The sequence below is a fragment of the Zeus faber genome, assembly GCF_960531495.2.
Source record: "Zeus faber genome assembly, chromosome: 9".
Classification (NCBI taxonomy): domain Eukaryota; kingdom Metazoa; phylum Chordata; class Actinopteri; order Zeiformes; family Zeidae; genus Zeus; species Zeus faber.
This window is the reverse complement of record NC_137197.1, coordinates 10762353-10789596: the sequence shown is the minus strand read 5'-3', so window position 1 is coordinate 10789596 and position 27244 is coordinate 10762353. Positions and strand designations below refer to the sequence as shown.

Sequence of the window (27244 nt, the reverse complement as noted above, 5' to 3'; positions counted from 1 at the left end):
AGAATCGTATGACATCACCTCTAACACCCGGCAGTTCGAGCCAGGTTTTCCGCCCATGGACCTATGGGGAGCCTGAATGGAAAAAATGCACTGCCATACCATGCAAGTTGTTGTGACATTACAACCTGCAACAAATTGCTCTGCAATAATTGTCCCCATTTGGCCTCAAATCAGGAAGGTACACTTGGACCAAAACGTCTTCCATTCTTTTTTTTCCTGTGTCTTCTCCTGTCCTGCGACTCCAGACTTCACCTTGGCAACATGTTATTTAGCCACTCCTGAGTAATTAGAACTGATTTAACAACAATAAAACACATCATTAGCTTAGAACGGGTAGCTGAGTCTCTTATACTACTTCACGGTTAGTATTTCATTTACTTGCAAATGTTTTTTACTTGCAATTTGTAGGTAATTCACTCGATTGGGATGCTTCTATTTTAGAATTGGAAACTAATTTAGTCCGGGTCACTTGTCGGGAGTTAATTCTTTACCAATGGCCATACAACCTTGCAAGCAACTTTGTAAAGACTGACCCTTTGAAAAAGCTGTTGTTTCTAATTTTGCTTTAATGGTCCCACACTAAGCCTTCTGACGGCCCAACAGGGTATCTAACTATCCAGAATGATTAGAATAGCTTATTAAGGTAAAATTATTGACTTATATATGCACTAATAACTCCACTTATTGGTCTCTAATTCCGGATCTTTCCAAACAGCTCACATTCTCATGGTAGTGTCATGTTTAACTGTGTTGTTCGTGTACTTTCTCACATTTTGAATCAATTAAGATTGTGTCCAAACTGCAAAGTCCCGTCTACGTGGCCCCTTCAGGTTCCACAGTGTTCAAAGACCCAAGTTATCTAAATGGGATCTTATCTGTGACACTGCATCACCCTCGGTCCTTTCGAAATCTTTTGGTTTGTGTTCTTCCTGGCCTAATTTAATGGCCTTTTTTTTAATTTTTTTTTTTTTTTCGGACTGCCACGCCGCTACCAGATAATCTGTTAATGATTAATTTTAATCTGCAACAAAAGCTGTTATCTCCTCCTGGATTTCCTGTTGCCAGAGGTTAAGTGCGCATTTGTGGGAGTGTTGAGCGGTTTACCCTGTGCAGAGAGCGGGAAGTGGTGTTCAGTCCGGCAGGCCTGTAATTAAAGACGAGCGATCAATCCCAACCGCCGACCAAACTACTTACGCCAAATCCATTGTGTGGCCGCGCTAAAGTGCTAATTTACAACCATCAGGGACTGCCAAGTTTTACAACGGTTCAGTAATGATGACAGCCGGTTCAAGTTCAAAAGCCCGGCTTTTGTATATCTGTCAGCCCCACGGGGGTCTTAGGGAGGCAGGGTCGTTTCAAAGAGCTCCGCTGAAGACCACAAGCTCCAAGGTATTCTTAACTTGTTGTTTTTTTTCTATGAAGGTCATTCATTTTTACTCATCGGATACTGAGCTATTATACCATAGAAGGCTGTGTCTGGCGCTGGCGGGAGGCTCGAGATTGCATGAATACCAAGGTTGAAATTGCAACACAATCACTTTTTTAGGTCCACGTTGTCGTGGCATTCAGGAGTTGGCAGCTGTGATTGTAACCCTCTGACACGTGGGGGGAATGGAGATGTCGATTGTGGAGCTTATGTTGTCATTTTGTCTCCCTTTGTCGTCAACTCTCAGTGCACTGATGTCGGCATATTGAGCCTGAGACATTCAACCCTCCCTATCAAGGCCAAGGCTGCCTCCGACTGTCTAGTTCGCTTGCCGGTCTAACCTAATACGTTGTCATTATAATACCAATAATGTTGCCCGCTCGGCCTGCGACGCAGCCTGGCAGTCCTGGAAGGGAATTCCTACTTCTGTGACCCCTTGTCAAGGTCACTTCCTTAACTGTTTTTTATTATTCTGGCTCGGGGATGCTGTTGTGAAATGTGACTTGTAAAGCCCCTTGAGTAAGGACTATAGAAATAACCTGGACTTGACTTGGTCTACGTACACATATTTATGCGGAAGAGTCTATTCAATATAATACCGTTATCAGTGGTGTAACGAGGGCATTTCTTATAAAACTTGCATTCTCATATTTTACCAACCCTCATCACGTTCTGTGTATGCCTCACGCATTAGACATTGCATTGATTTTTGGTGTGAGTTTCAGAGCGTATTTGTGTGCTTGTCATGTCTTGTCCGTCTGTGCTTCACCTGAGTCAGTGAGCATTGACAGGAAGGCAATAACTCTGGGCCTCTCACATCAGCTGCCACTATGCCATTCCTTATCCACAAGCTTTATTTACTTTTTTTTTTCCCCTCTTTGTCATATTGTCATAGTGTGTCTTGGGGCACTTTATGACTTTGGACCGATAGGAAATTGGGGTGTTACATCGAGGCCAAATTCATTAGAAAAGTATTGACACAGTGGTCCGGGAAGCTCAACATGCTCCAAAAACCCAGAATCCAAACACCAATGTGACAATGTCAAAACGACAGTAACAGTACTGATCCAACAAATAATAATAATAATATGTTTTGAAGCATTGACTCGAACGAAACGGATCACTCAAAGGAGCAGGTCTGCCCAGGACAGTCACCTATCACTAAACTTTCCATCTTGACCTTGTTTCCGGCGTTCCGCCTTCGCTCGCCGACATCAGCAAACTGCTGTTGTGTTGTGCCGGGGCTGACCTCAGATTTTCCCTGTCTTTCTCTCTCTCTCTCCCTTTCTCCCCTTTTGCATTTTAATGAGAGCCAAGATGAAAGGGTATTAAAATAATGGACCAGAATAAACACTGCGTTTGAAACTCAAACACTATCCTCAACGTCTGAATGGGCAGCAATGAGCGGGTGCCGCCTGCAAAATACAGAGCAGTAACTCAGCTGGCCCTCACACGGTGGGGAGGATTTATATTTTTGTATTTTCTTGCTCCAGTTCTGACCTGTTTCATAGCAAGCCCATTTTCATATGTGTTTTAGTACATTTGGGATGGTAGTCAGTCAATAGAATAGGGATACAAATAGTTAATAGTTAATAGTTTTATAGATGCGGTTTTAAAGTCGACCCACTGTTGCAACTGTCCCTTCAATCTAGATCAATTCTAGATCTAGTCCCCGTCGTACATTCAAATTTGAATGTATAATTTTAAACTCAAGAGAGATGTTTAACATTGAGCACGGAATGAAGAAAGAAAGAAAGAATGAAAGAAATAGAAATAACAGAAGGAAATTATTATCTTTTCTGTGAGTCAAGGTTTGGGGATCTAATTTCCGCCTTTTGTTATGTCCCTTTTTGTGCATAAACAGTAGGGTTGCGGGAACGAAATTTGAATATAATTCGGAAATTTTAAAAACAATGTTCGAATGCTGAATTTCCAATTCGATTGTGTTTTTTTTTTGTTTTTGTTTTTTTTAATAAATCATTTATTATAAATGTTTTGTCTAACGTTTGCGAAGCAATTCACATGTGATGAGCAATAAAGTTCAATATAAGTTCATCCAGCTTGTTGCACAGTGAACACACATTAGAGAGAAATATTCCCGGTAACGGTGTGTGAAGTCTGCGTCGGCGGAGATGCCCGAGTGCACCGAGCGTCTCCCTCCTCCGGCGTTTCACTGTGAACAAGGGAGAGAGCGCCTTTCACCAGAATGTCCGGTAATTCCACAGATGCGGTGATGAAAGTTGGAAATAAACCCGACCATCACCGACAGAATGTCCCCTCGTGCAGTTTCCCAACCCCGGCATTTTCTACCGGGCTTTGAGAACGGGCAGGATTTTTTTCAGAAGCAATCTGCTCAGCAGCAGGAAACGGAGTATATTAAATACATCCAGAGTTCTTATTTGCTTTGTTTCGAGAAAAGATCGCTCTCGCTCTGCAGCTGCAGAGCTGTGGAACCGTGCGTAATGCCCCCCCCTCCCCCAAACTAAATTTGAGCATTCAGATTTTGAATATATTAGAATATTAAAAATAATAAAGCATTTTAAGGGGATTGTAGAGGAATATCTGCAGCCCTGGTACACAGTCATGGAGCATACTCTCCAGTTTCCTCAGCGTAGATCTAACCTTTAGCGACCTTCCCTCCAATCACCCTTTTCATTTCATCCTGGCTCTAGTTTTGCAATGCAATGAGCGCCGGGGTCAATCAATAATTCACTCCCGCTCGACTTAATGCGGCTGATCGGCACATTATTGAAACGGGAAGAGGAGCGCTATCGCTGCCTTTCAAATACAGCATTTTTCACTGTTACAGGTTTCTACAGTAGATTATTTGGCATGTTCCCTGGTCGTTATTGCATTTATTTGTTTGTTTCTTATGAAACCAATAATGTATTACTCCCAACAGCCATTTCCTCTTTCCTTCAATTAGTGAATTCACTCCTTGAAATATTTAAATTGTAGGAACCTGTGATCACTTTCTACGCCTTGTTCTCCATCACAGAAAAAGTTAAATTCATTCAAATTCCTGCAGATACAGTTGTTTTGTTGTCTTTGAACAAGTGACCCTGATTTTATTTTATTTTTTTATTTATTATAGAACTACCCTCGGCTTCATTGTGGCTTTTGTTTACTCGCTCTTATTTCACAGGAATTAACCATGTGCGGAAGGCTCCATTATTCCAGGCCCCATTTGTAATTTTCGTGGTGCCATCAAGGTCAAACCTCATCCCGTGTGTGGCAAATATGTTATTTCCCGGAGAGGAAAAAATGGCTTCATTATTTATTTTTTTTACAAAGAGCGATGAATTTATAAACATGAATCAATAAATAAATAAAAGAGAAAATATAAATACTTTTTTTCATTTTGTGTCCAACGAAACTGTATTAAATATGCATATTACACACTGCACCCACTTTATAGGTCACTGTTTTATTGATTGGTTTGCTAAACAGCATAATATAATAGACAATTTTGTCATCCTCCTCTTCCTCTCTTTGGATCCGTAGTTCCCCCCGAGGACCCGGTGATCAGCGGGGGTCCAGTGGTCAGCCTCAGGGCCGGCGACCCCCTCAATCTGACCTGCCACGCCGACAACGCCAAGCCGGCCGCCTCCATCATCTGGATCCGCAACGGGGAGGTCCTCAACGGGGCCATGTACTCCAAGGTAAGCCTGGAGGTGGGTGTCGGACCAAATTCCAGCGGAGAACCGTTGAAGAATGGAAGGGAAGCGTGGGGGAAGGGTGAAGGTTGCTGAGTAATTCTAAGAAAAATTATAATAATACACTTTTAACAAAGACATAATCCCCACGGCACACCACTATCCTGTTAACCACTAAATACCTCACAAAATGTCACAAACACATAGAACTGTGCTTATTATTAACGCCTACTAATAGATAGTGATGCAAGACCTGCAAATGATTCGTTCATATCTAACGAATATGTTAAATGACTCTGCAGTCGGGAGTCACTCCGGCTAGAGTGAATCTTCAACTTATATACAGAAAATAATTACTGCGGACTAAATTGAAGGTCTGGGGCCATGCAGTATTTTATACTGAATATGATTTTCACCTGAGCGCATTCTGACAGACACAGAGCTGCCATTCTAACTGGAACTGATGAGTTAGATGAAAAGGAAATTGGATCTTGCAGCACAAAACCTAGTTTACATTGTTGATGCGTTTTAAGTGGAATGTGAAACATTTTCACGGCGTAGTAGTGGAAACACATTGTTGTCGGCTATCCTCGGGACCGTCCAAGCTGTGGGAGTGGTAAAAGATGGTGTCTGTCGCCCATCCTTTCCTTGATGTTTCTGTGGCCGATGGGACATTGATCCCCTTTAGTCGCAGGGTTAGGCGCGTGTCTTAACATCCGGATTTCCTCAGATCAAGATGAAATCCCTCGGGTGCATCCAGGGTGTTTTTCTTGGGATTTCCGAGCGTGGCCTTTGTCCCCCTTTGCGCTGAAATCACATCGCCTCGGACAAGCAGATGTCGGTGCGCGAGAGCGATTCCCGAGCTCTCTGCCGTCGCCTTGTGTTCAGCAATTCTTCCTCTCGTTGTCTCATCGCTTCCGTCTTGTGAGGACATCTACACGGAGAGAGTCCGCTTTCTGAACTTCAGTCTTTTTGTTTGTTAGCATTGCACGACATACATCTACGGTATTTAACTATCAGCCAGCGATGCAAGACCTCCATTTGTTGGTGGCGAACGCACTTTGAGATGACTCGGGAGTCGCTCTGGCAAGCGAGTTGTTTGTTTGTGACTCGGTAACCGCAGCCAGGCGCACAGGCGTTCCCTGAGACTCTGCCCTCGAAGGAAAAGAGCCGAGAGTCGCGAGTGACGCATGCAGCCTCAGGCTCTGCAGCCCAACACCTATAGTGAGTGAGTGGGTGAGACTGAGGGAGAGGGAGTGAGTGTGGTAATCTTCTACATAAAATAAAACAACAGACAAAATGAACGTGAAGGCAACTGGCATAATTTATCTCGACACTTTTCATTCCACCTTAGAAAATTATTTTGACAGAATTAAATGATTCTTGTGACTCTCCTGACCGCCGTTACACCGACGGAATCAAACCAGCGGAGGGTCGGAAAATTGAATGAATCTTTTTTCGCAAATCGCTTCGAGTCGAATCTCCCAAAAGAGCCAAACTTTTCATCACTCCAATCAGTCTGGCATCGTGGCCGTCTGACACCGTAGACTTTTACGGCGCGGCGCGAGCACCCTTCCAACTTAATCACGCCGTCGTCACTGTCACTTCCTATTTCCATCCGAACACAAAGCAGATGAAGCCACCAGGCACCTTCTTAGCGCGTTAACCCCTCCCCTGCTGTGCCTTCCCTCCCTCCCCCCCTCCATTGTCTATCCCATTATTGGCTTCTCTCAAACAGCAGATAAATGCCATTGATTGGGGCTGGGATACAGCAGTGAGCCCCATTCGAATACAGCCACTGCCAGTAGAGGCTGGGATGCTAATGGTGGGCGGATAACCAGCTTCCTTCCTGCCTCCACTTCCCCTCCAGATCAAGGGAGGATACGAGGGCGGTTTTGCGCTGATACTTACTGATGGATGGCAAACACCTGCACGGAGCCCCAAAGACTTCTTACCACCTCACCCCTCACTATCTCGATTGCCTACCATTAAAAGGCAATGGGCTCCATTGAACAAAAAGAGAGCTCTTTCTTTAGGTTCCAAAGAGCGGTGAAGGGTACCAATTGAAAAAAGAAAAGATAAACTCGTGAAGGTGACTATATTACGCACAGAGGGAACAAAAGCTTTGCAGCTGCTGTAGTCTACAGTGGGTTTAACTCACATGGCACTTAGAAGCAAATATCGCTCCGATCTGTCTTGTAATTGAGCTATTAAAAGTGTTTGTACGAAGTGGTTAATGTGAATCTGATCATGAGAATGTCAGCATGTCCATCATGCAAAACACTCTAGATCCAGGTGTTTTTCAGAAGATCGAGTTGAAATACAATATATATAATATGACAATATTATATACATATATAATAGTGTATATATATATTTACGTATATACTACATCTACTACTACTAATAAAAATAATAATAATAAAAAAAAAATAATAATAATAATAATAACACTACTGCTACTTCTACTACTACTAATAATAATAAGAATAAGAATGATAGTTATAATAATAATAATAATAATAATAATAATTCTTCTTCTTCTTCTTCTTCTTCTTCTTCTTCTTCTTCTTCTTCTTCTTCTTCTTCTTCTTCTTCTTCTTCTTATTATTATTATTGTTATTGTTATTATTATTATTATTATTATTATTATTATTATTATACTTTTTATTATTATTATTATTATTATTATTATTATTATTATTATTATTATTATTATTATTATTATTATTATTCATAGTAACAATAATAATAATAATAATTGTTATTAGGAGAGTTTTAACTGGAGAGCATTGTGTCCGCTCTGTGTCTGCGCCTTCTACAGCGAACGAGTCCACTGGTCAATCGATCGTGGATGGCTGAAGTGAAGATTTTTCTCATTCAACACGTTTCAGGCAGTCTTTTTTGTCTAATTTGAACCGCGAGATGTCTGAGATGTCCTGGTTTTATCGACACTTCAATCCTGTCAAGCCTCAACTGTGGGTTCAGCGGTTGTCGTGTTCAAGACACTTTTAGCCCGAAAAACGTCAAGGGGAATAATAATAATAAAAATCCGAACTTTAACAATAATCTCCTACAGTGATTTCACCTTATTTGACTTACTTCACTTACGTTCACACATCCAAAAAAATAAAGTTAAGTCAATTTGGAGCAACTATTTTGAAAATGCTCTGAATTGCCAAACATCTATAACCTTCAGCAGAAAGTATTAGAAAAAAGTATCTCCCATTCCTCAAAGAAAAATCGTGTTTTGAACACGGTTGACAGTATATTCAGGATTTCTTCATTGTCACATCCCATTATACACCTATAAAGGCTGAACTTCCTGGGTTTCATCTCCCCGACATCACAACAACAGTAGATACAAACTAACAATAGAAAAAGCAGCAATAGCACAAAAACAGATTAAATACAATGACAATTATAAGTTCTATCAGGGCCGACCCGAGGGATAAGCGTACCGGGGAAATCTCCACGCCGCCGTGTGTTTTTATTTTAGATCATCTTTCCCCTTTCCTGTTTCCATGATCATCCGTTTCCGAAGTGAAAGGAAAAAAGATGCAACGTGCAATCCATGCTGTGTCACGCATGGCATCCTGAACCACCTAAACCCCCCGTGGACGACACTGTCCCCGAATCAAATTCTGCTTAGGGCCCCATCAAGGCATAAATAATGTATGGTGTGTGTGTGTGTGTGTGTGTGTGTGTGTGTGTGTGTGTGTGTGTGTGTGTGTGTGTGTGTGTGTGTGTGTGTGTGTGGAAGGTGCTGTGTCCGTGTAGGTACAGGTCCTGTAGGTTCTGTACAGTTAATATTTAGTTACAATATACTCCACGCCAAAAGCAAATTCTATTTCCATCCATAGATCACTTTTATTCCTCATATTTTACCGCTCACTTCTCTTTGACGTTGCGAGCTCGTACTTTATCTTACTCAAAATTACATTATTTCCTCCCGACCTTCATCGGGAGGAAATAAGTTTTCCGTGTAATTACAGCAATTTACTTTTAATAGCAACACACATCCTCCGAGTGATGGGGGTAAGAGAAAAGAAAAAAACCCGAATGAAATAATGAAGTAACTAATTAACTTTGGAGTGGGCATTAGTATGTCTTTTTTTTTTGTCTTTACGGGAGACAGGTACTGTCCTCCCAGCAGCCGGGCTCTACATCAAGTCAAAAGCCCCTTTATTTTAAACACTTATCCCACTCACTGCAACTTTTTAATTGATATCACAGTTATTGCAAATGATAACTGAAGAAGCCTGAATTTGAGAATAATTTGATTAATTGTTGGAGGGAACGTGTGCGTAATAAAGATAGGTGAGTGAAATGAAAGGATCAGTTTGCGCAGGGTTTCATTTCCATTTCCATTGGCGTCCCTGCCTATTCCTGGAGCCTCTCTCGGCTAAACTGCAGGTTCATAGAGATGAAAAGTTTGACTCTTTCTTTTTTTGGGAGATTTGGCAAGGACCGGGTCAAAAAAAAGGTTTGTTACATTTTTCCGACTCTTTATTCATTTGAGTCACTTGGTGTGACAGTTGTTAATGCTGAGTTTGAATGGAATTCCCACAGGAATCATTTAATTCTGTCAAAAAAATGTATTTTGGTGGAATGCAAAGTGTTAATTAGTCACATTCAGTTTGAATTACCCCAAACCCCTTCACCTTTTTATCCTCAATAACTTAATCCTCAATAATTCTTTTCTGTTTTCAAGGAGATTCACTTACTCGCTCTCTCGCCCACTCAGTGAGATTGTCGAGGCGTCTGCGTGACTCGCGAATCACGGCTCTCGGCTCCTTTTGACCGTGAATCGAGTCGTCTCTGTGTGCGGCTGCAGCTACCGAGTCGCGAACAAAGCCGACAAACAACTCTTTTTAGGGGAACGGCGCCCAGACGCCCTGTCATTTAAAAGATTTGTTGGCGAGGAACTAATTGTTTGCGAGTCTTGCATTGCCACTGGTTCCCGCTGAATATAAAGTAACGGATGTCTTTGGTCACGGACAGAAGGTCCGATGCCATTCACGCCTCCGGGGCTCTCCGATTAGCCAAACCTGCATGTATTGAAGAAACCTCAGGAGATACGAGTAAGCAAAGGACCCAAAACCACACGAGTCATAAGGTCTCTGAAAAGCCTTGTCAACTGCTCCGCCACGCCTTCCCACTTAGCGATATTTGTTTTTTCTCATTTTTCACCTTCTCCTTCCCCTTTTAAATCTTGTTTTTCCTGCAATTCGTCCGTCCAAGCATGTTTGGAATTATTCTTCTCACACACTCCAGGCAGCGGAATGAAAAAATATCAATTTGCAATGATGCGCGGCGATGCGTTCACTGTAGCTGCCAACTATGCCCCCCTTTTCCAAGATTAATGACTTTAGACAGGTTTGGAGCAACGCGGGAAACAATTCTGATTGCATCAGAAAGGATATTACATTGACACATCACACATCTGACAGCTAATGTGTTCTGCTTTAGAGGTGAGCGCCCAGGCTCCGGTGGAACAGCCATAAATCTCCTCACGCCGTGGTCCTTTTACATAAAAATGGACTTCATGGAATTGTTAAATTCCTGGAATGTGTTTATGCATTGTTTCTCCATTCTCCTGTTACGTGCCAAGTACTTACAGCAGAAAGGCTGTGAGATTTGTTTTTTAGTATGAATGAAACATCACTCAGGTATATAATGACAAATCTGTTGACACTTTAATTATATTATTCAGCATGCGGCATGCTGAGGTGAGTTCTGAGGCACAGCGCACGAGGCATGTATACTGTATTTCCTTAAATAGTGACCAGGGCTTCTATTTACCTCAACTGCAGAGAGTACCAGGCCTGTACCTGCTTTATATTAGGAGCAGGCTTTTATATCTTATTCCATCTGTTTAATCAGTATATCTGATCATATTTTAGTATGAAATCTAAATCCAAACTTCCGTCTGGGTGCCATGGCGTGCAAACACATCCATGGTGAAAAAAGAGAGAGCTAGAAGCCACCCTAAATGTCACACTTGCGGCGGTAGCCGATGGGGGAATTACAGTTTTCCCAGTTCGCCTTGAACGCAACACTTCTTGCTTGGCGCGCTGGAGAGTGAGAGCACTTAGAGCGAGGCATTTACGCCAATAAGCGTTCTGCGATCTGCTAAGGAGCAGTAGGAAATGGAGTAAATGAAATACTTCACAATAAAAGCACACTGTTTCTATTTGCTTTGTTTGGGAGCGGAGCTTCGCAACGGAACAGTTCCGCAGCTCCGATCAGTTTTCCCCCCGGTCCGTATTTGAGGCAGGCTTGTTTGTTTGTGTAGACCACGCCCCCCGGCATTTATTAGAGGCCCTATTTTTATTTTACTACCAGTGTATACTTGTGGAAATAGGTATATGTATATTTAAAAGTGAATTGCCCTTCAGTACAGAATGGGAGCTCATTACTTCTATAAGCGCAATGTTGTTAAGGGGTTTTAATTTGGGACAACCGATTTATTTGCATACTTTATACTACTACCGTTTATATATATATATATATATATATATATATATATATATATATATATATATATATACGCTGGGTATATCATTGGGCTTTCTCACACACAAGTCCACCATGGCTATCATGTGCTATATTCTACGCCATCAAACAAGACACTTTTCTACTATTCCGGAGCTAAAAGTGAACTTGAGTGAGCCTGCGAGAGGCAGTTCCATTCAGATAACCATGCCAAGAAGCCCTTGGCTTCTTGAGCTTTATATCAACACAGAACGTCAACCATCCCTTGATAAGAGTTACCAGGGAATCATATCTATCTTGGCTTTACGGTTGGTGACACCGTGCCCCTTTGCCCAGACAATTTGTTCTAGTTTGTGACTTTTTGTGGTTTAGGCGCAGCCCCCTACCCCCCCCCCCCCCGCCCCACCCCCACCCAATCACCACCATCCCTCCGACTTTCCGAGGTAGAACGAGCATGAATGGGCGCCGCCGAGCGATTCCAGATGGTGCCCGCCGTGTAAGGCTCAGAGGATGAGCATTGAAAGGAAGATTGATTTCCTTTGTGGTTTATGAAAAGCCCCGAGCCGGAGTGCGGAATTCAAATACCAACAAAATAAGGCACGAGAAGCCCTATCTTTACTTTGAGAGACTCTTCTCCTCTCAAGTCAGAATTTGCCCGTCGGGCTGTAAAGATTAGAGATCGGGGGCTCATTTCAGCGCATTTAAAGTTGTTTTCCCAAAATTGTACTGTATACCCAATTCAATTAAGTGTCTCTGTCGCCTTCATATTCAGCCTCCCGAAAGTTATGTCACTCTACCTGCTCCTAACATTATATAATATTGTCACTTTGGAAATGTAGGAATTTTTTTGGTTTGTTTGGTGCTCATTGCACTTCTTGCCCTTTCCAGACGTTGCTCCGAGACGGTCGGAGGGAAAGCACAGTGTCCACGCTCTACCTGTCGCCCACCAACATCGAGACCGGCCAGCAGATCGTCTGCAAGGCCTCCAACAAGGCCGTCCCCAACGGCAAGGAGACCAGCGTCACCATCGACATCCAACGTAAGAATGCACGGTTTTTAAGTACCACTGCCCTGGGCCAAGGTGACGCTCAAAGTTTATATTACCGAGCTCCCCGATGGATATTTATAATTGGCTTCCCTTTTCTTTTTCGTGGTGGGCGGGTGAGACGTGACATTTCGTTCCCAGCGATAAAATATCAAAAAGGGTGCTGTCCGTCTAAAACAAATGGAATTTTCTTCTTCTTCTTGCTCCGGCTAACCCTCTCCGCCATGGCGCTACGCACACATCCCCAGCTCTTTTTATCTCTCCGGTCGTCCCATCCATCTTTTTTGAAGAGAGCGCGTGCAATCCCACCCCCCCAAAAAAATAGGCAGAGCAAAGTTAAGCCCAGCGTGTAAAATACATTGAGCCTCAATTGTCGGGGAATCTCTTTTCGATCGAGAACCGTTCACGAAGAAAGAAGGAGAGAGAGAGAGAGAGAGAGAGAGAGAGAGAGAGAGAGAGAGAGAAGGCCTCTGAACAATGGGATTTCATCATCACTCACAGTCCCCTTCAACACCATTAAGTATGACTAATAAAGCAGAAAATGCTATTTAGAGAGCCATTACCACTGACGGCTCCATTCTTTTCATTATGTACACCACAAGAGGTACATTCCCGCACGGCGAGGCGAGGGCCGACCGAGGCGAGGGGACAGAAAATGATTAACAGTTGTTGGTGTTTGGAACCCTCACGGTTCGTCCCCGTCATTTCTTATTTTTATTCCGTCGAGCGGCGAATCGGAGTCCGTCTCTATATTCAAAACGACTCCATTCGCCGCGGTGTAAACGGCGTACCTGCCGGGAATGCTCAACGCGGCGGCGCTTCCCCAGCACCGTGATGTATGATTTACTTTATCCAGAGAATAGAACAACAATGGTGCGTCTGTAATTAGCGTTTTTACAGTGAATGAGCTCTTCACACAATTACAGGGAAAACATTTCAAAATGAGGGTAATTGTTTCAATACGTGTGTGTCCCGTTCCGCTCGCCCGGTTTCGCATCCCTCAATCTTCCCCTTATTTTGACGCCTACTTCCCGGGCCTTCGCAGGTAAAGTGGATCTGCCTTCGCCGCTCGTTTCAAAAGACCCACCTCCTAATTAAAGTGCTCCAGAAACTAAGCGTACTGTAATTGAACTTTGATTCATGCGCTCTAGGTATCAATTTGTTAACTCCCAGTGCGAGATAATTTGATTGCAAGGTTCTTGCCTCAGCAATAGGACTGAAGCACTACGCCCCATGCTTGTTTTAATCAAAGATTACCAAAACAAAAATAATGCCGGGTTGCGTTATGGGCCCGCGAGGCATTGTGGGAGTGAGACGATAAACCAAGCATTCTGTTCCGCCGGTGGGCTGTTGATGTCCATTACTGCTCGACAAAGAGACTAAACTTACTTAAATGGTCTTCATCGGTTTGCAAAGAAATCTCAAAGGGATGCTACGGGGTTTTTTTTCTCCGGGGGAAATTTCACACGAGCTAAGCTAACTGATTCCCTCTGCAGCCATGCATTAAGCGAAATCAGTCAGCATGCAGCCCATCGCCATCTCAGTTCCGGACACACAGGGTTGGAATTGGTAACGACCTTCTCGTTTGAATCTGAGAGAGACAGAAAGGCACCATTTCCCTTTAAAATGACCTGACACATTCCCTCAGCTTTTCATTCTTAAATGCACAGCCATACAGTTGTTGGTTTTCATCTGAAGTATTTCTGACATGAACGCAACTTCACTTCATTGCTAACCTTCAAAGGGCCGCTCCGGATAAATACGACGGCCGCATTCGGCCCTCGGGCCGCCAGCTGAGTTGAAGCCGTACCTGTGTAAACTGGTAATATCCAGCTCTGTTTGCTCTAATCGTGCTGTTCACACACGGCGCTGCGATGCATCGTCAAAGTTAGATTAATTCAGACGGTAATATTGGGGATTTGGAACATTTGTCTGTGAGACGGCGCTAGAGAGAGCGTGTGGCTCTGGAAGCCCATTGTTACAAGAAGAACAGGTGTCGCTTAAATAAAAAATGGAGCGTGGGCCAGGTGGAGGTCAGACCTGGGTTCCCTCCTCCCCTCTCTTCTGGCAGGAGGGAGGCCTGGCTTTTTTTGGCACCCCTCCCCACCACCACCACAGGGGTGCATGGTGCCGGGGCAAGCAGGTGATAAATATGGATGAGATGCAGCTGTTGCCATAAAGAAGCAGCAGCGTCTGTAGTGAGCGGAGTCGCTGCATGGCAACCAGTCCATCCACCCCAACCGGACAGACAAAGGGAAGTGGGGAAGTTACTCATTCAGCATAGATAGATAGATAGATAGATAGATAGATAGATAGATAGATAGATAGATAGATAGATAGATAGATAGATAGATAGATAGATAGATAGATAGATAGATAGATAGATAGATAGATAGATAGAAGAAGAAGAAGAAACAGTCTTTATTTATCACACAACACACCACACTATAACACATGCTTGCACACACACACATGCACATGCTTTGATGGTGGCCGGTGAAATGGCTCCTCTGCTTTTGACCCATCCTGGCTTGTCCTTCCTCCGGGGGCACAGCCAGGAGCAGTGGGCAGCATCCATCAGGGTCCATCGCTGGTCAGACGATGATGGGTGCATGTTTTTGGTGGGGGTCCTTACTGACGTGAGGTGGAGGAAACCCCATGTGAGCACGGGGAGAACATGCAAACTCCACACAGAAAGGCTCCTTCTTGCTGTGAGGCAGCAGTGCAATGCACTGCGCCACCGTGCCACCTTAATAGATAGATAGATAAAAGGATAGAAGGAAGGTAGGTAGCTAGGTAGGTAAGTAGGATGGTAGGTAGGTAAGTAGGTGGAAGGTAGGTAAGTTACATGGACGGTAGATGGATAGGTAGGTAAGTAGGTGGAAGGTAGGTAGGTCGCTAGGTAGGATGGAAGGTAGGTAAGTTACATGGAAGGTAGGTAGGTAGATAGGTAGGTAGGTAGGTAGGTAGGTAAGTAGGTGGAAGGTAGGTCGGTCGGTAGGATGTAAGGTAGATAAGTAGGTGGAAGGTAGGTAGGTAGCAAGGTAGGATAGAAAGTAGGTAAGTTACATGGAAGGTAGGTAGGTAGTAGGATGGAGGGTATGTAAGTAGGTAAGTAGGTAGGTAGATAGGTAGGTAGGTAAGTAGTTGGAAGGTAGGTAAGTTACATGGAAGGTAGGTAAGTAGGTGGAAGGTAGGTAAGTTACATGGAAGGTAGGTAGGTAAGTAGTTGGAAGGTAGGTAAGTTACATGGAAGGTAGGTAGGTAAGTAGTTGGAAGGTAGGTAAGTTACATGGAAGGTAGGTAGGTAGGTAGGTAGGATGGAAGGTATGTAAGTAGGTAGGTAGGTAAGTAGGTGGAAGGTAGGTAAGTTACATGGAAGGTAGGTAGGTAGGTAAGTAGGTGGAAGGTAGGTAAGTTACATGGAAGGTAGGTAGGTAGGTAAGTAGGTGGAAGGTAGGTAAGTTACATGGAAGGTAGGTAGGTAGGTAAGTTACATGGAAGGTAGGTAGGTAGGTAAGTTACATGGAAGGTAGGTAGATAGGTAGGTTGGTAAGTAGGTAGAAGGTAGGTAAGTTACATGGAAGGTAGGTAGGTAGGTAGGTAGGTAGGTAGGATGGAAGGTATGTAAGTAGGTAGGTAGGTAGGTAGGTAAGTAGGTGGAAGGTAGGTTAGTTACATGGAAGGTAGGTAGGTAAGTTACATGGAAGGTAGGTAGGTAGGTAAGTTACATGGAAGGTAGGTAGATAGGTAGGTTGGTAAGTAGGTGGGAGGTAGGTAAGTTACATGGAAGGTAGGTAGGATGGAAGGTATGTAAGTAGGTAGGTAGGTAAGTAGGTGGAAGGTAGGTAAGTTACATGGAAGGTAGGTAGGTAGGTAGGATGGAAGGTATGTAAGTAGGTAGGTAGGATGGAAGGTATGTAAGTAGGTAGGTAGGTAGGTTAGTTACATGGAAGGTAGGTAGGTAGGTAAGTTACATGGAAGGTAGGTAGATAGGTAGGTTGGTAAGTAGGTGGAAGGTAGGTAAGTTACATGGAAGGTAGGTAGGTAGGTAGGATGGAAGGTATGTAAGTAGGTAGGTAGGTAAGTAGGTGGAAGGTAGGTAAGTTACATGGAAGGTAGGTAGGTAAGTTAAATGGAAGATAGGTAGATAGGTAGGTAGGTAAGTAGGTGGAAGGTAGGTAAGTTACATGGAAGGTAGGTAGGTAGGTAGGTAGGTAGGTAGGTAGGATGGAAGGTATGTAAGTTACATGGAAGGTAGGTAGGTAGGTAGGTAGGTAGGTAGGATGGAAGGTATGTAAGTTACATGGAAGGTAGGTAGGTAGGTAGGATGGAAGGTATGTAAGTTACATGGAAGGTAGGTAGGTAGGATGGAAGGTATGTAAGTTACATGGAAGGTAGGTAGGTAGGTAGGTAGGATGGAAGGTATGTAAGTAGGTAAGTAGGTGGAAGGTAGGTAAGTTACATGGAAGGTTGGTAGGTAGGTAGGTAGGTAAGTAGGTGGAAGGTAGGTTAGTTACATGGAAGGTCGGTAGGGATGTAGGTAGAACTTGAAAACATTTCTTTCCTGGGAAGGTCCTGAAATTTGACTCTGTGATGCCTGCAGACACCCTTGTCTGTTCACAGCTCTCAGTGGCAAACAGCTGCTATTATTCCACCGGAGAGCGTCTCAGGACGTCTTAACCGCCTTCCTTCCTCACGCGCTTGATTGAGATGTTTCATCTCCCTGCTGAAAGGAGACCCCCCCCCCCCCCCCCAGAGGACTGGACTAGCAAGGCGGATGATGGCATCCACGGCTCCTTTAAGAAAGCTCCTTCGGCAATGACCAGATCACGGTGAACAGGCTCAACGGCGGGGCATTATCAATTGGACCAACTGATTCCAGTTTAGTTATGGGCACTTTTTCGCAAAACGGGTGACCACACGAATGGTTTAAAATGAATGTGAGCAATGTTTCAATTATTTTGTAAAACTGCATATATGTGGCATACTGGCACTGAAGAATCATGAAAAATCCCAAAAAATAAAATAAAATGCATTCGCAGTTTACTCATCGATTAGAAGCCAGACGGTAGATGGAATCACTCAATCAAGAAGATAGATTCACTGAAAAATAGACACCCAATGATACCACAAAATGTACGATAAACACGGAAAATAATCGTAAAATCTACACGGAGCAAGAGATAAATTGCCAACATACAGTAAACCTGCAATTAACAATCCATAAAGCACAAAACAGTAAACAGCTAAATAAACCTAAAGAATTACTCTAAATGATAAAAATAAATGTACAATGAACAAGAAGGCAATATGGTGGGCAATATGCAATACACCTAAAAGTTTAACAATAACCCCCTCTATCAAGAAGAAAATATATACATATTTTAAAATCGGTGTACCGTTATTATAAGCTGACTTTAAGCCCTGGCATTAGAAACCTCTCGATAAATAACTGACATCACACGGTGAACAGAATTTAAACAATCATTGAGTCCATATGTTTTCCCGATGCTGTCATTTTCACATTGAAATTCGGGCAGCGATAAGAACGGTACATTTTTAATTTACCAGTTTTAGGGTGTGTTTTCCCCCATGCAAACAATTGGTATATTACCTTCGATCTCAATGGTTATCAAATCATTTCTTATCTAAGGCCGCGTTATCAGCCATTTCAATGTGTTGCAAAGCCTCGATTTGGCATCCACTTATGTTGTGAGTGCGTGCGCCAATTAAGGCCACTTTTTTTCAGGGATATTTTAATTTTCCATCCCTGATAATTAACCATAATCTTTTGCCGGGGATCAGAGTTATCTCACGCTTTTTGTGCGATAAAAAAAAGAAAAAGAAAAAAAAAAGTAATTAAAGCGAGACTGGATGCCCTTTGGAACATTCCTCATTCCGCTCACCTAAGCCTTCTTCCCTTTCGCCGTCCCAGTGCTCCAAATGAGTGCAATCTAAACATTACTTTACGGCTTAAGGAAGCCCGAAGAAAATCCAATGCATTTCATTTTACAACGGTATTTTCTTTTATCGTTCGGCTTACATCCACCTCAGCGTTTTTTTTTTTGTTTTTTTTGGTTTTTTCCCGCCGGGGTTATCTGACCCCCAGAGTTAGAGACAAATTAACATCTAAATACACTGCGCTCCGGAGTCGGCGCCAAAAAATGAGAAGGATTTTCAAGCCCAAGCAGTGACTGGAGAGCCTGGGTACACTGGCGACTTGGGGTTGACCAAACCAGTCCATTAGCACGCTGTAATTATTTGCCGGCGTAGGGGGAGGTGGCACCTCCACCTTCGTTTTCAGCGCGAATTGACATTATTCGTCCCCCTTCGGCGTTTCCGCCAGCGTACCAGTCACCGATCCGCACTTCTCCGTGGGATCGGTGGATACCTTTAATGCCGCCTGTCTTGGGGTGTTGGCGCCCCCGGCTCATCTCCAGTTCTGCGCATTTCATTTTTCCGTCCAGCTGCGCGTCTGGCCCCACATGGGGGCTTCTCTTCTGAACACCGGAGGGGGAAACGAGGGGATTCTCATCTGTTTGCATTGTGGGGCGTAGGGGGGCGACCGATGCCATTTGTTGGGACTAATTAATAAAGAACGTGCAGATGTGCGGTGGGGGGACAGTTGTATTCTTTATTTATTTGATGGAAGTCGTAGCGTCCCGCTCCGCTTAATCGAGCACATTAATGGCCAATGGCCAATTCAATGGTGCATTCTCTATTCTCACTCTCGCTGAAGGGAGACGGGAAATAGAAACAGAGAGGTCAGACTGTTAATTCAGTTAAACAAGATAAGAACAAATGAGATACGATTTTTTTTTTTACTGTAATAAAAAGTAAAGAAAGAGATAACAATTTAAATTAAATTAAATATCAAGTTAGCTCAACTTGTGAACAGGGAGTAATACTTGTACAGCTGACGATCTTAACTTATGGGTCCAATATGGGCAAAGAAAGTCCCAATAATATACACTGTAGCAGCAAGGCTTAGTTTAGAATAATAATGATGATATTGATAGTCATGATGATAACAATAATAACAATAATTATAAATATAGCTGCAGGCAGCCATACACAGTGTCCAGCTTATTCATGTTAGGAACAAGATATGAACCGTGTTTGTGTGTTATGCAGGAGTTTCCAGATGGTTTTAGGCTTCAAAATTCAAATAATTTTTGGCTGGACCCCCAATAATAAAAATAATAATAATAATAATAATAATAATAATAATAATAATAATAATCTTAAGTGAATGTAAATGTTCTGTTATAGTAAATATATGTATACTGTAGCTGCATTTAAAAAATACACACATACATGTGTGTATTTTATATATATATATATATATAAATATATAGCAGTGATGATAATAATAATGTTATTTTAATTGGATAAGTATAATAGTGCAGGTTAAAAGTAATGATTTTATAGGGTGAAAAATGATATAATATAGATGTAATATATATTATATAATATGATATAATTATATGAGAAGTCATAAAGTGGAATTGAAATGTATTCCAGTGACAACCCCCGAAACGTTTACGTTCTTCGATGGTTTCTTTGCTCGTAGCTTCGCCGTGAGGGACAAACACCACCTGCGTCACGGGCTCTAAACCATCTGCCCGCGTTGGAAGAGCCGGGTAAAGCGTTTCCTTCGCTTTGTCTCGATATCTCATAATCAAGATGTCGAACCGCGGAACGCTCCACGGGCTGCGGGGCGCCTCCAGCAGCCCATCCGGGCGACGGGGGAGGTGCTAACATGCTAACGCGCTAGCACGCTGAAGACACCGCCTCCTCGGGTTCCTCAGCCGGAGGAGAACAGCTGGCCGCGATGGCGCCAGAAGACCGAGTTTTAAGAAAAGGGCTGGAGAGAGGGAAACACAACGCCACTGGAGTTGCCGCCCCCCACAGGAAAACGGGGCGAAGTCGGAGGATTGTTTCCAAAAAACGCCATCTGCTCCCCGCTTTGAACTTACCCATCAAAAGCCGCCGGCCAAGCCAGTGCGCCGCCGCCGCCTCCACCGCCGCCCCCTTCCTCCTCTGTACCCGTTCACTCCCCAGTTTTCACTGGAGTCTTAATCAATGGCCTCAATCTCAACCCCCCTCCGCCCATCCATCCATCCATCCATCAAGCCACGGCTCTTGGTTCTTTCCCTCTCACACGTGGTGTCTCTCTCTCTCTCTCTCTCTCTCTCTCCGTTAGCGGCCGCGCATTTTAATGCGCGGCGGTGGTCCGTCACTCAGCGACTCGTGCATTAATACATCAAAGTGACAAACAGACTTCTTTATCAACTGGGTGCCTGTCATCTCGCGAAGGGAAGGGTCCGAGGTCGGATAAGTGACAACCCCCTGATCTGCCTCCGGGGGCCGGCAGGGCTCTGCCAGGCAGCCATCTCTTTCAGTCTCTCTCTTTCTTTCTCTCTCTCTCTCTCTCTCTCTCTCTCTCTCTCTCCCTCTCTCTGTCCCATGATCCTCTTTGCCTCGGAGGTTTCTCTTCAAAGATGGAGCCGTTCTACCGGTGGTCAACTGTTCCACTTCACTCATGGTAAAAGCCGTCCACCAGCCTAAGTGGCGACAACCGCTCTTAATGAGACTTGGGGGTAATTATCCCTCAAATTCTTGAATTTCCACCCCTAGGGGATAAATAAAATCGTATTTTATCTTATATTAAGGTATCATATGGTATTGTCTCGCGTTATATATTATGGTATTGCATTGTATTGCATCGTATTGTTTCCTGTGATATCGTATCTTATCGTATGCGTACGGTGTCGCTTCTTATCTGATCTTATCTTATCCTATCATTTCTTATGGTATGGTGTCATTTCTTATAAGATCGTATCGCTGGTCGTATCGATATAATTTCTTATCGGATCGTATTCTTTCCCACGCTACCATATTGTTTCATATCGTATCATATCGAATCGTATGGGATGGCATTGTTTCTTATGGTATCTTATCGTATTGTTTCTTATGGTATATGGTATATGTCGTACCGCACCATATCATATACTTTCTTTTTTTTATTGTAAAATACCACATAAAATGTCTCATAACAGTCATGAAAGAAAAAGGAAGATAGAAATGTCGAGCAGAGAACCATTTTCATCTCAAAGAGTTTTTTCTACAACCCGCTGCCACTGACACCGCCACAAACACCAACACCAAACACTTTATTTTGTCGTTTTTTTTTTTCCACTTCTCTCTTTTGTTTTCTCGTCCTCTGTCCTTTTATTACCACCTCCGCCACCGCTACATCTGTCATTTCAGTCCTCTTTCCCACCTTTTCATCCATTCAGTTAACCTTGGCTAAAACACCCACATACCCAGCTTCTAGTGTTTCGGATAGTGCTTTTTCCCAGGTTCATTATTACTTGTACACAGAGGCAGATACTACGTGTTCACTCACGCACGCACGCACGCACGCACACACACACACACACACACACACACACACACACACACACATCTGGCTGCTTCCTGGTTTTATTGCGCTGGAAGTATTGGTGTTTGCTTTTGGGGGGCCGAAGGGGCCACATTCTGTAGTCCAGGTGGGGCTTGTAGATTTGGAAGCAAGGTGGGAGGATTAGGTTAGCAGGGTTTGTTGGTGGCAATGTCTGTGTGTGTGTGTGTGTGTGTGTGTTTGTATGTGTGTGTGTGTGCGTGTGTGCGTATGTGCGTGTGTGTGTGTGTGCGTATGCATGTGTGTGTGTGTGTGTGTGTGTGTGTGTGTGTGTGTGTGTGTGTGTGTGTGTGTGTGTGTGTGTGTGTGTGTGTGTTCTGAGAAACGGCAACAGTGGGGGTGGATCACCCGCCCCCTCCTTCCTCTTATGGGGCTGTGTGGCAGCTGAGCCAGCCCAGAGCATCTGTACAGCCATGGGGTAAAAAAACAGCTTTACCCCTCATTTCATGACCACGAACACACACACACACACACACACACACACACACACACACACACACACACACACACACACACACACACACACACAACTATGTAGCGAGCATGCTGAGTATATTTGGCTGCGTGACATAAGTGTGGCTCTGGCTCTTCAGCTTTGTGAAAATGGTCGGGCTGTGGCGGTGGATGAGTCTGCATTCCAAAATGCGTTACCTGGTTAGAACATTAGTGTTAATGAAGTCAAAAGTGGAGGGAAGAGGAGCGCTGCACCTGCTCCCTACTCCCCTCCGTCCTCCCTTTGATTTTGATAGCCCCACTGTTTTCTTTTAATGTCATTAACAGAGGCAAACAAATGGCCGTATTGTACAGTGACCAGACGTTTGTCCTGGATTATCCCGGTTTCAAACTGTGGGTCCCGAGTCCTGACGGATACACACATCTGTAAAACACCACAATGTCCCGGTTTTCAACATTCACTACAAAGTTGTCTTGGTTTTCACCACAATTAAAATAATAAGAATAATATTATCCTTGTTTTCAGCACTAACACACATAAACAAAATAATAAATTAATAAAATATATATATATATATTTATATATATATATATATATATATATATATATATATATATATTTATATATATATATATACACACACACAGGTACTCCTCACACACAACGACCTGCCTATTTAACAACTGTTTGGACTTACGACCAGCTCTCTGACCAGTCTGTATTGCTGTGTACAATACCACCGTCTCAGCGTCAAGCATCTCGTCGTGCATCACTCTTTATATACTATATACACTTTATACACTATATATACTATATACACTATATACACTTCAGGTACTCCTCACTTAACAACCAAGTTCCGTTCCTCAGGACCAGGTCGTTAGGTGAACTGGTTGATAAGCGAGGACCCCTGTTATTTTTACTATATATACTATATACATTTACATTTACATTTACATTTAGTCATTTGGCAGACGCTTTTATCCAAAGCGACTTACAAGGGAGAATAACATTCAGCTACATTGCGACAGAGATTAGTGTAACAACAACATTGGTGTAACAATAAATACTGCAAGGTGGTGCAAAGTAATTGTAGATTAGGACAGGAGGTACTCACTGAAGAGCTGGGTCTTCAGGTGCTTCTTAAAGACAGAGAGGGAGGTCCCCGCTCTGGTCATTTTTGGCAGCTCGTTCCACCAACGTGGAACTACAAATGAGAATAGCCTGGATTGCCGTGGCTGTATGGCCGGCAGAGCCAGGCGACGCTCATTTGACGAGCGCAGCATCCGGGGGGCAACATGTGCTCTTACAAGAGCATTTAAGTAGGCGGGAGCATTCCCAACAATCACTCTGTAGGCCAGCATAAGAGACTTGAACTTGATGCGGGCGGCTACAGGTAACCAGTGGAGCTCGATGAGCAGCGGAGTGACATGTGCCCTCTTTGGCTGGTTGAACACCAGTCGCGCCGCCGCATTCTGTATCATCTGAAGTGGCTTCACCGCACAGGCCGGCAAGCCTGTTAAGAGGGCATTGCAGTAGTCGAGACGGGACATCACCAAGGTTTGTACCAGCAGTTGAGTGGCATATTGGGTCAGGTACGGCCTGACTTTTCGGATGTTGAGTAGTGCGAAGCGGCAGGACCGGGAGACTGCGGCAACATGGTCCGAGAATGTCAGTTGGTCATCAATAATGACGCCAAGATTCCTTGCAGCCTTGGTAGGAACAAGAGATAGAGAGTCGATTTTAATATCAATGTTGTGATAAATACCTTGTTTGGCCGGGAAGACCAGCAGTTCCGTTTTCGCCAGATTTAGTTGAAGATGATAATCCTTCATCCATGTGGATATGTCAGCGAGACAATCCGAGATCCGCGTCGAGATAGTAGGGTCGTCTGGCGGGAAGGACAGATAGAGTTGAGTATCATCCGCATAGCAGTGATATGAAAAGCCATGTGAGCGGATGATCGGGCCCAGTGAGGTGGTGTATATGGCAATGAGGAGGGGTCCTAGCACCGAGCCTTGGGGCACCCCTGTGGTGAGGTTGTGAGGCACAGACAGCTGGCCTCGCCATGTCACACTGAACGAGCGCCCAGTAAGGTAAGATTCGAACCAGGAAAGTGCACTGCCCGTTATGCCCATGCTTGAGAGTATGGACAGGAGTATGCAATGATTGACAGTGTCAAAAGCAGCTGATAAGTCTAGCAGAATGAGGACCGAGGATTTGGCAGCAGCTCTAGCAGTTTTTAAGGCCTCTGTCACAGACAACAGGGCTGTTTCAGTAGAGTGACCACTTTTGAAGCCAGATTGAAGTGTATCAAGAAGGTTGTTTCTTGACAGGTACTCTGTAACCTGTCTAGAGACCGCCCTCTCTAAGGTTTTGGAAAGGAATGGGAGGAGAGAGACCGGCCGATAGTTTCCTACTTGATTGGGATCGAGTGAGGGTTTTTTGAGCAGTGGTGCGACCCGAGCCGCTTTGAAAGCGGAAGGGAAAGTGCCGGAAGTTAGGGAAGAATTAATCACATGTGTGATTGCCGGGGTGATAGTCGGTGATATGGCTTGAAGGAGGTTGGATGGGATCGGATCTAGCGGACAGGTAGTGGGACGGCTACATGTTAGTAGTTTAGATACCTCACTTTCAGCGAGGGGGGTGAAACCAGGGAACGATGAGCCCAGGGCTGGAGAAGACAGGTTGTGAGTAAGTTGTTTAGTGAATTGGCTGCTGATGGCTGCCACTTTGTTAGTAAAAAAGGAGGCAAGGCAGTCGGCAGTGAGGTTAGTAGCTGGGGGAGGTGGTGGAGGGTAAAGCAGAGACTTGAAGGTGGCGAATAACTTACGTGTGTCTGTGGAACCGTTGATCCTATCGTTGAAGAAGGCCTTCTTGGCAGCAGTGATGCTGGAGGAGAAGGAGGACAGCAGTGTCTGGTAGCTAGCAAGATCCTCAGTTGTTTTGGATTTGTGCCATTTCCTCTCGGCTGCTCTGAGGTCGGTGCGCGTTGTCCGGAGGGTGTCAGTCAGCCAAGGGTGCGACTGGGTTGAACGAGCAGGTCTGGTGGATAGTGGACACAGGCTATCCAGACATGAGCTCAAGGTGGAGCAGAGGGAGTCAGTGGCATCATTAACCTGCAGAGAGGAGAAAGTGCCGTGGGGTGGAAGAGAAGAGGAGAGCACAGAGGAGAAGTGGGTGGGAGACAAGTTGCGGAGATTGCTGCGGATAGTAACCATGGGTGGGGAGGTGGGGGGTTGTTTTGGTAGCTGGACATTGAAGTGGATGAAGAAGTGGTCAGAGAGATGAAGAGGAGTGACCCATAGGTTGTCGGTGGTACAGCTCCGAGCAAGAATGAGATCAAGCTCTTTGCCAGCCTTGTGAGTCGGTGGAGTCGGGATCTGTCTTAGGTCGAACGAGCGAACCAAAGACAGGAAGTCAGCCGAGCTCGCACTGTCCAAGTGGATGTTCATGTCTCCGAGGACAAGCATGGGACACTCATGCTCAGGGATTGATGACAGCAGGGTGTCAAGCTCATGTAGGAAGTCACCTAGTTGTCCTGGTGGACGGTAGATGACGACCACATAGGCTTTCACCGGAGCAGTCACCAAGACGGCGTGATATTCAAAGGAGGCAAAGTTGTTTAAAGGCAGCAGTGGATTAAATTTCCATGTGTTGGAAATTAGCAGGCCAGTCCCACCACCACGGCCAGATGGTCTGGATGTGTGGGAGAATGAGTAGTTAGTGGAGAGTGCAGCCGGGGTTGCGCTATCTTCCGGTTTAATCCATGTCTCAGTGAGAGCAAGGAGCTCTAAGGAGAGTTGGTTGGAATGACCAGAAATGAAGTCTGCCTTGTTAACTGCAGATCGACAATTCCACAAGCCAACAGAGAAGGAGGTCTTTGCAGAAGATGTTTGCTGCAGGGACCTGAGGTTACCCGGATTGCATCGGCGTATGGTATAACGACGCTTTCTGGGTGACCTTGAAGTTGTAGGGATGCGGTAGTAACACATTTTGTATGGAGTGAGAGAAAGAAGGCAGGTTTGCCTTGTTCGGTGTCCTTGCTTCGGTTGACGTGCAGAGGTAGACGTGCGTCTTTACACAGAGCGACTACAAATGGGCCAACGCTTGAAGCTAACGCTTCAAGGGCAGGACCATAAATAGGTGATAGAATACAGCTGCTCGTGTGATTAGGGTTGCACCTGGCTAAGAGCACGCCCACATAAGAGAGGACTTACCTGAATAGGGGGTGTGTCTGGAACACAAGCTTGTTGGCAGATCAGCAAATAGCAGTGAAATGTACAGAGTCAATCCAGTAGTCCGAGTTGCAATATTACAATACGAGCAGTGATACACTACACAGCAACCTCAGCACTAGAGCTCGACTCCACTATCTACGATATCCACGATATACACTATCTACACTGTATACATCTCATCTCATCACCGTTCTCAGTGTTGTTCCCGCAGTCTGTCAGTATTCACTACACTAGTGTTCTCAAAGGCCACGCCCCTTTACCGTGAAATAACAGGGGTCCTCGCTTATCGACCAATTCACTTAACGACCTGGTCCTAGGAACGGAACTCTGTCGTTAAGTGAGGAGTACCTGTGTGTGTGTGTGTGTGTATATATATACAGTGTGTATCTATATATATATATATATATGTATATATGTACACCAAATTAGAGCAGCTTGGAGATATATATATATAT

General features: G+C 44.2%; 1 protein-coding gene across 3 annotated transcripts in view; it reads left to right on the top strand.

Annotated features, from left to right (window-relative positions):
* The window catches only part of kirrel3b (kirre like nephrin family adhesion molecule 3b), a gene marked incomplete at both ends in the record, with an annotated part of 78737 nt that overhangs the window by 21651 nt on the left and 29842 nt on the right, over positions 1-27244 (top strand). For all 3 annotated transcript variants that reach the window (XM_080006301.1, XM_080006300.1, XM_080006299.1), the window contains 2 exons: positions 4931-5088; positions 12469-12619. In XM_080006301.1, coding sequence (XP_079862427.1) covers positions 4931-5088; positions 12469-12619 — 309 coding nt within the window. The remainder of the gene's footprint in view (positions 1-4930; positions 5089-12468; positions 12620-27244) is intronic.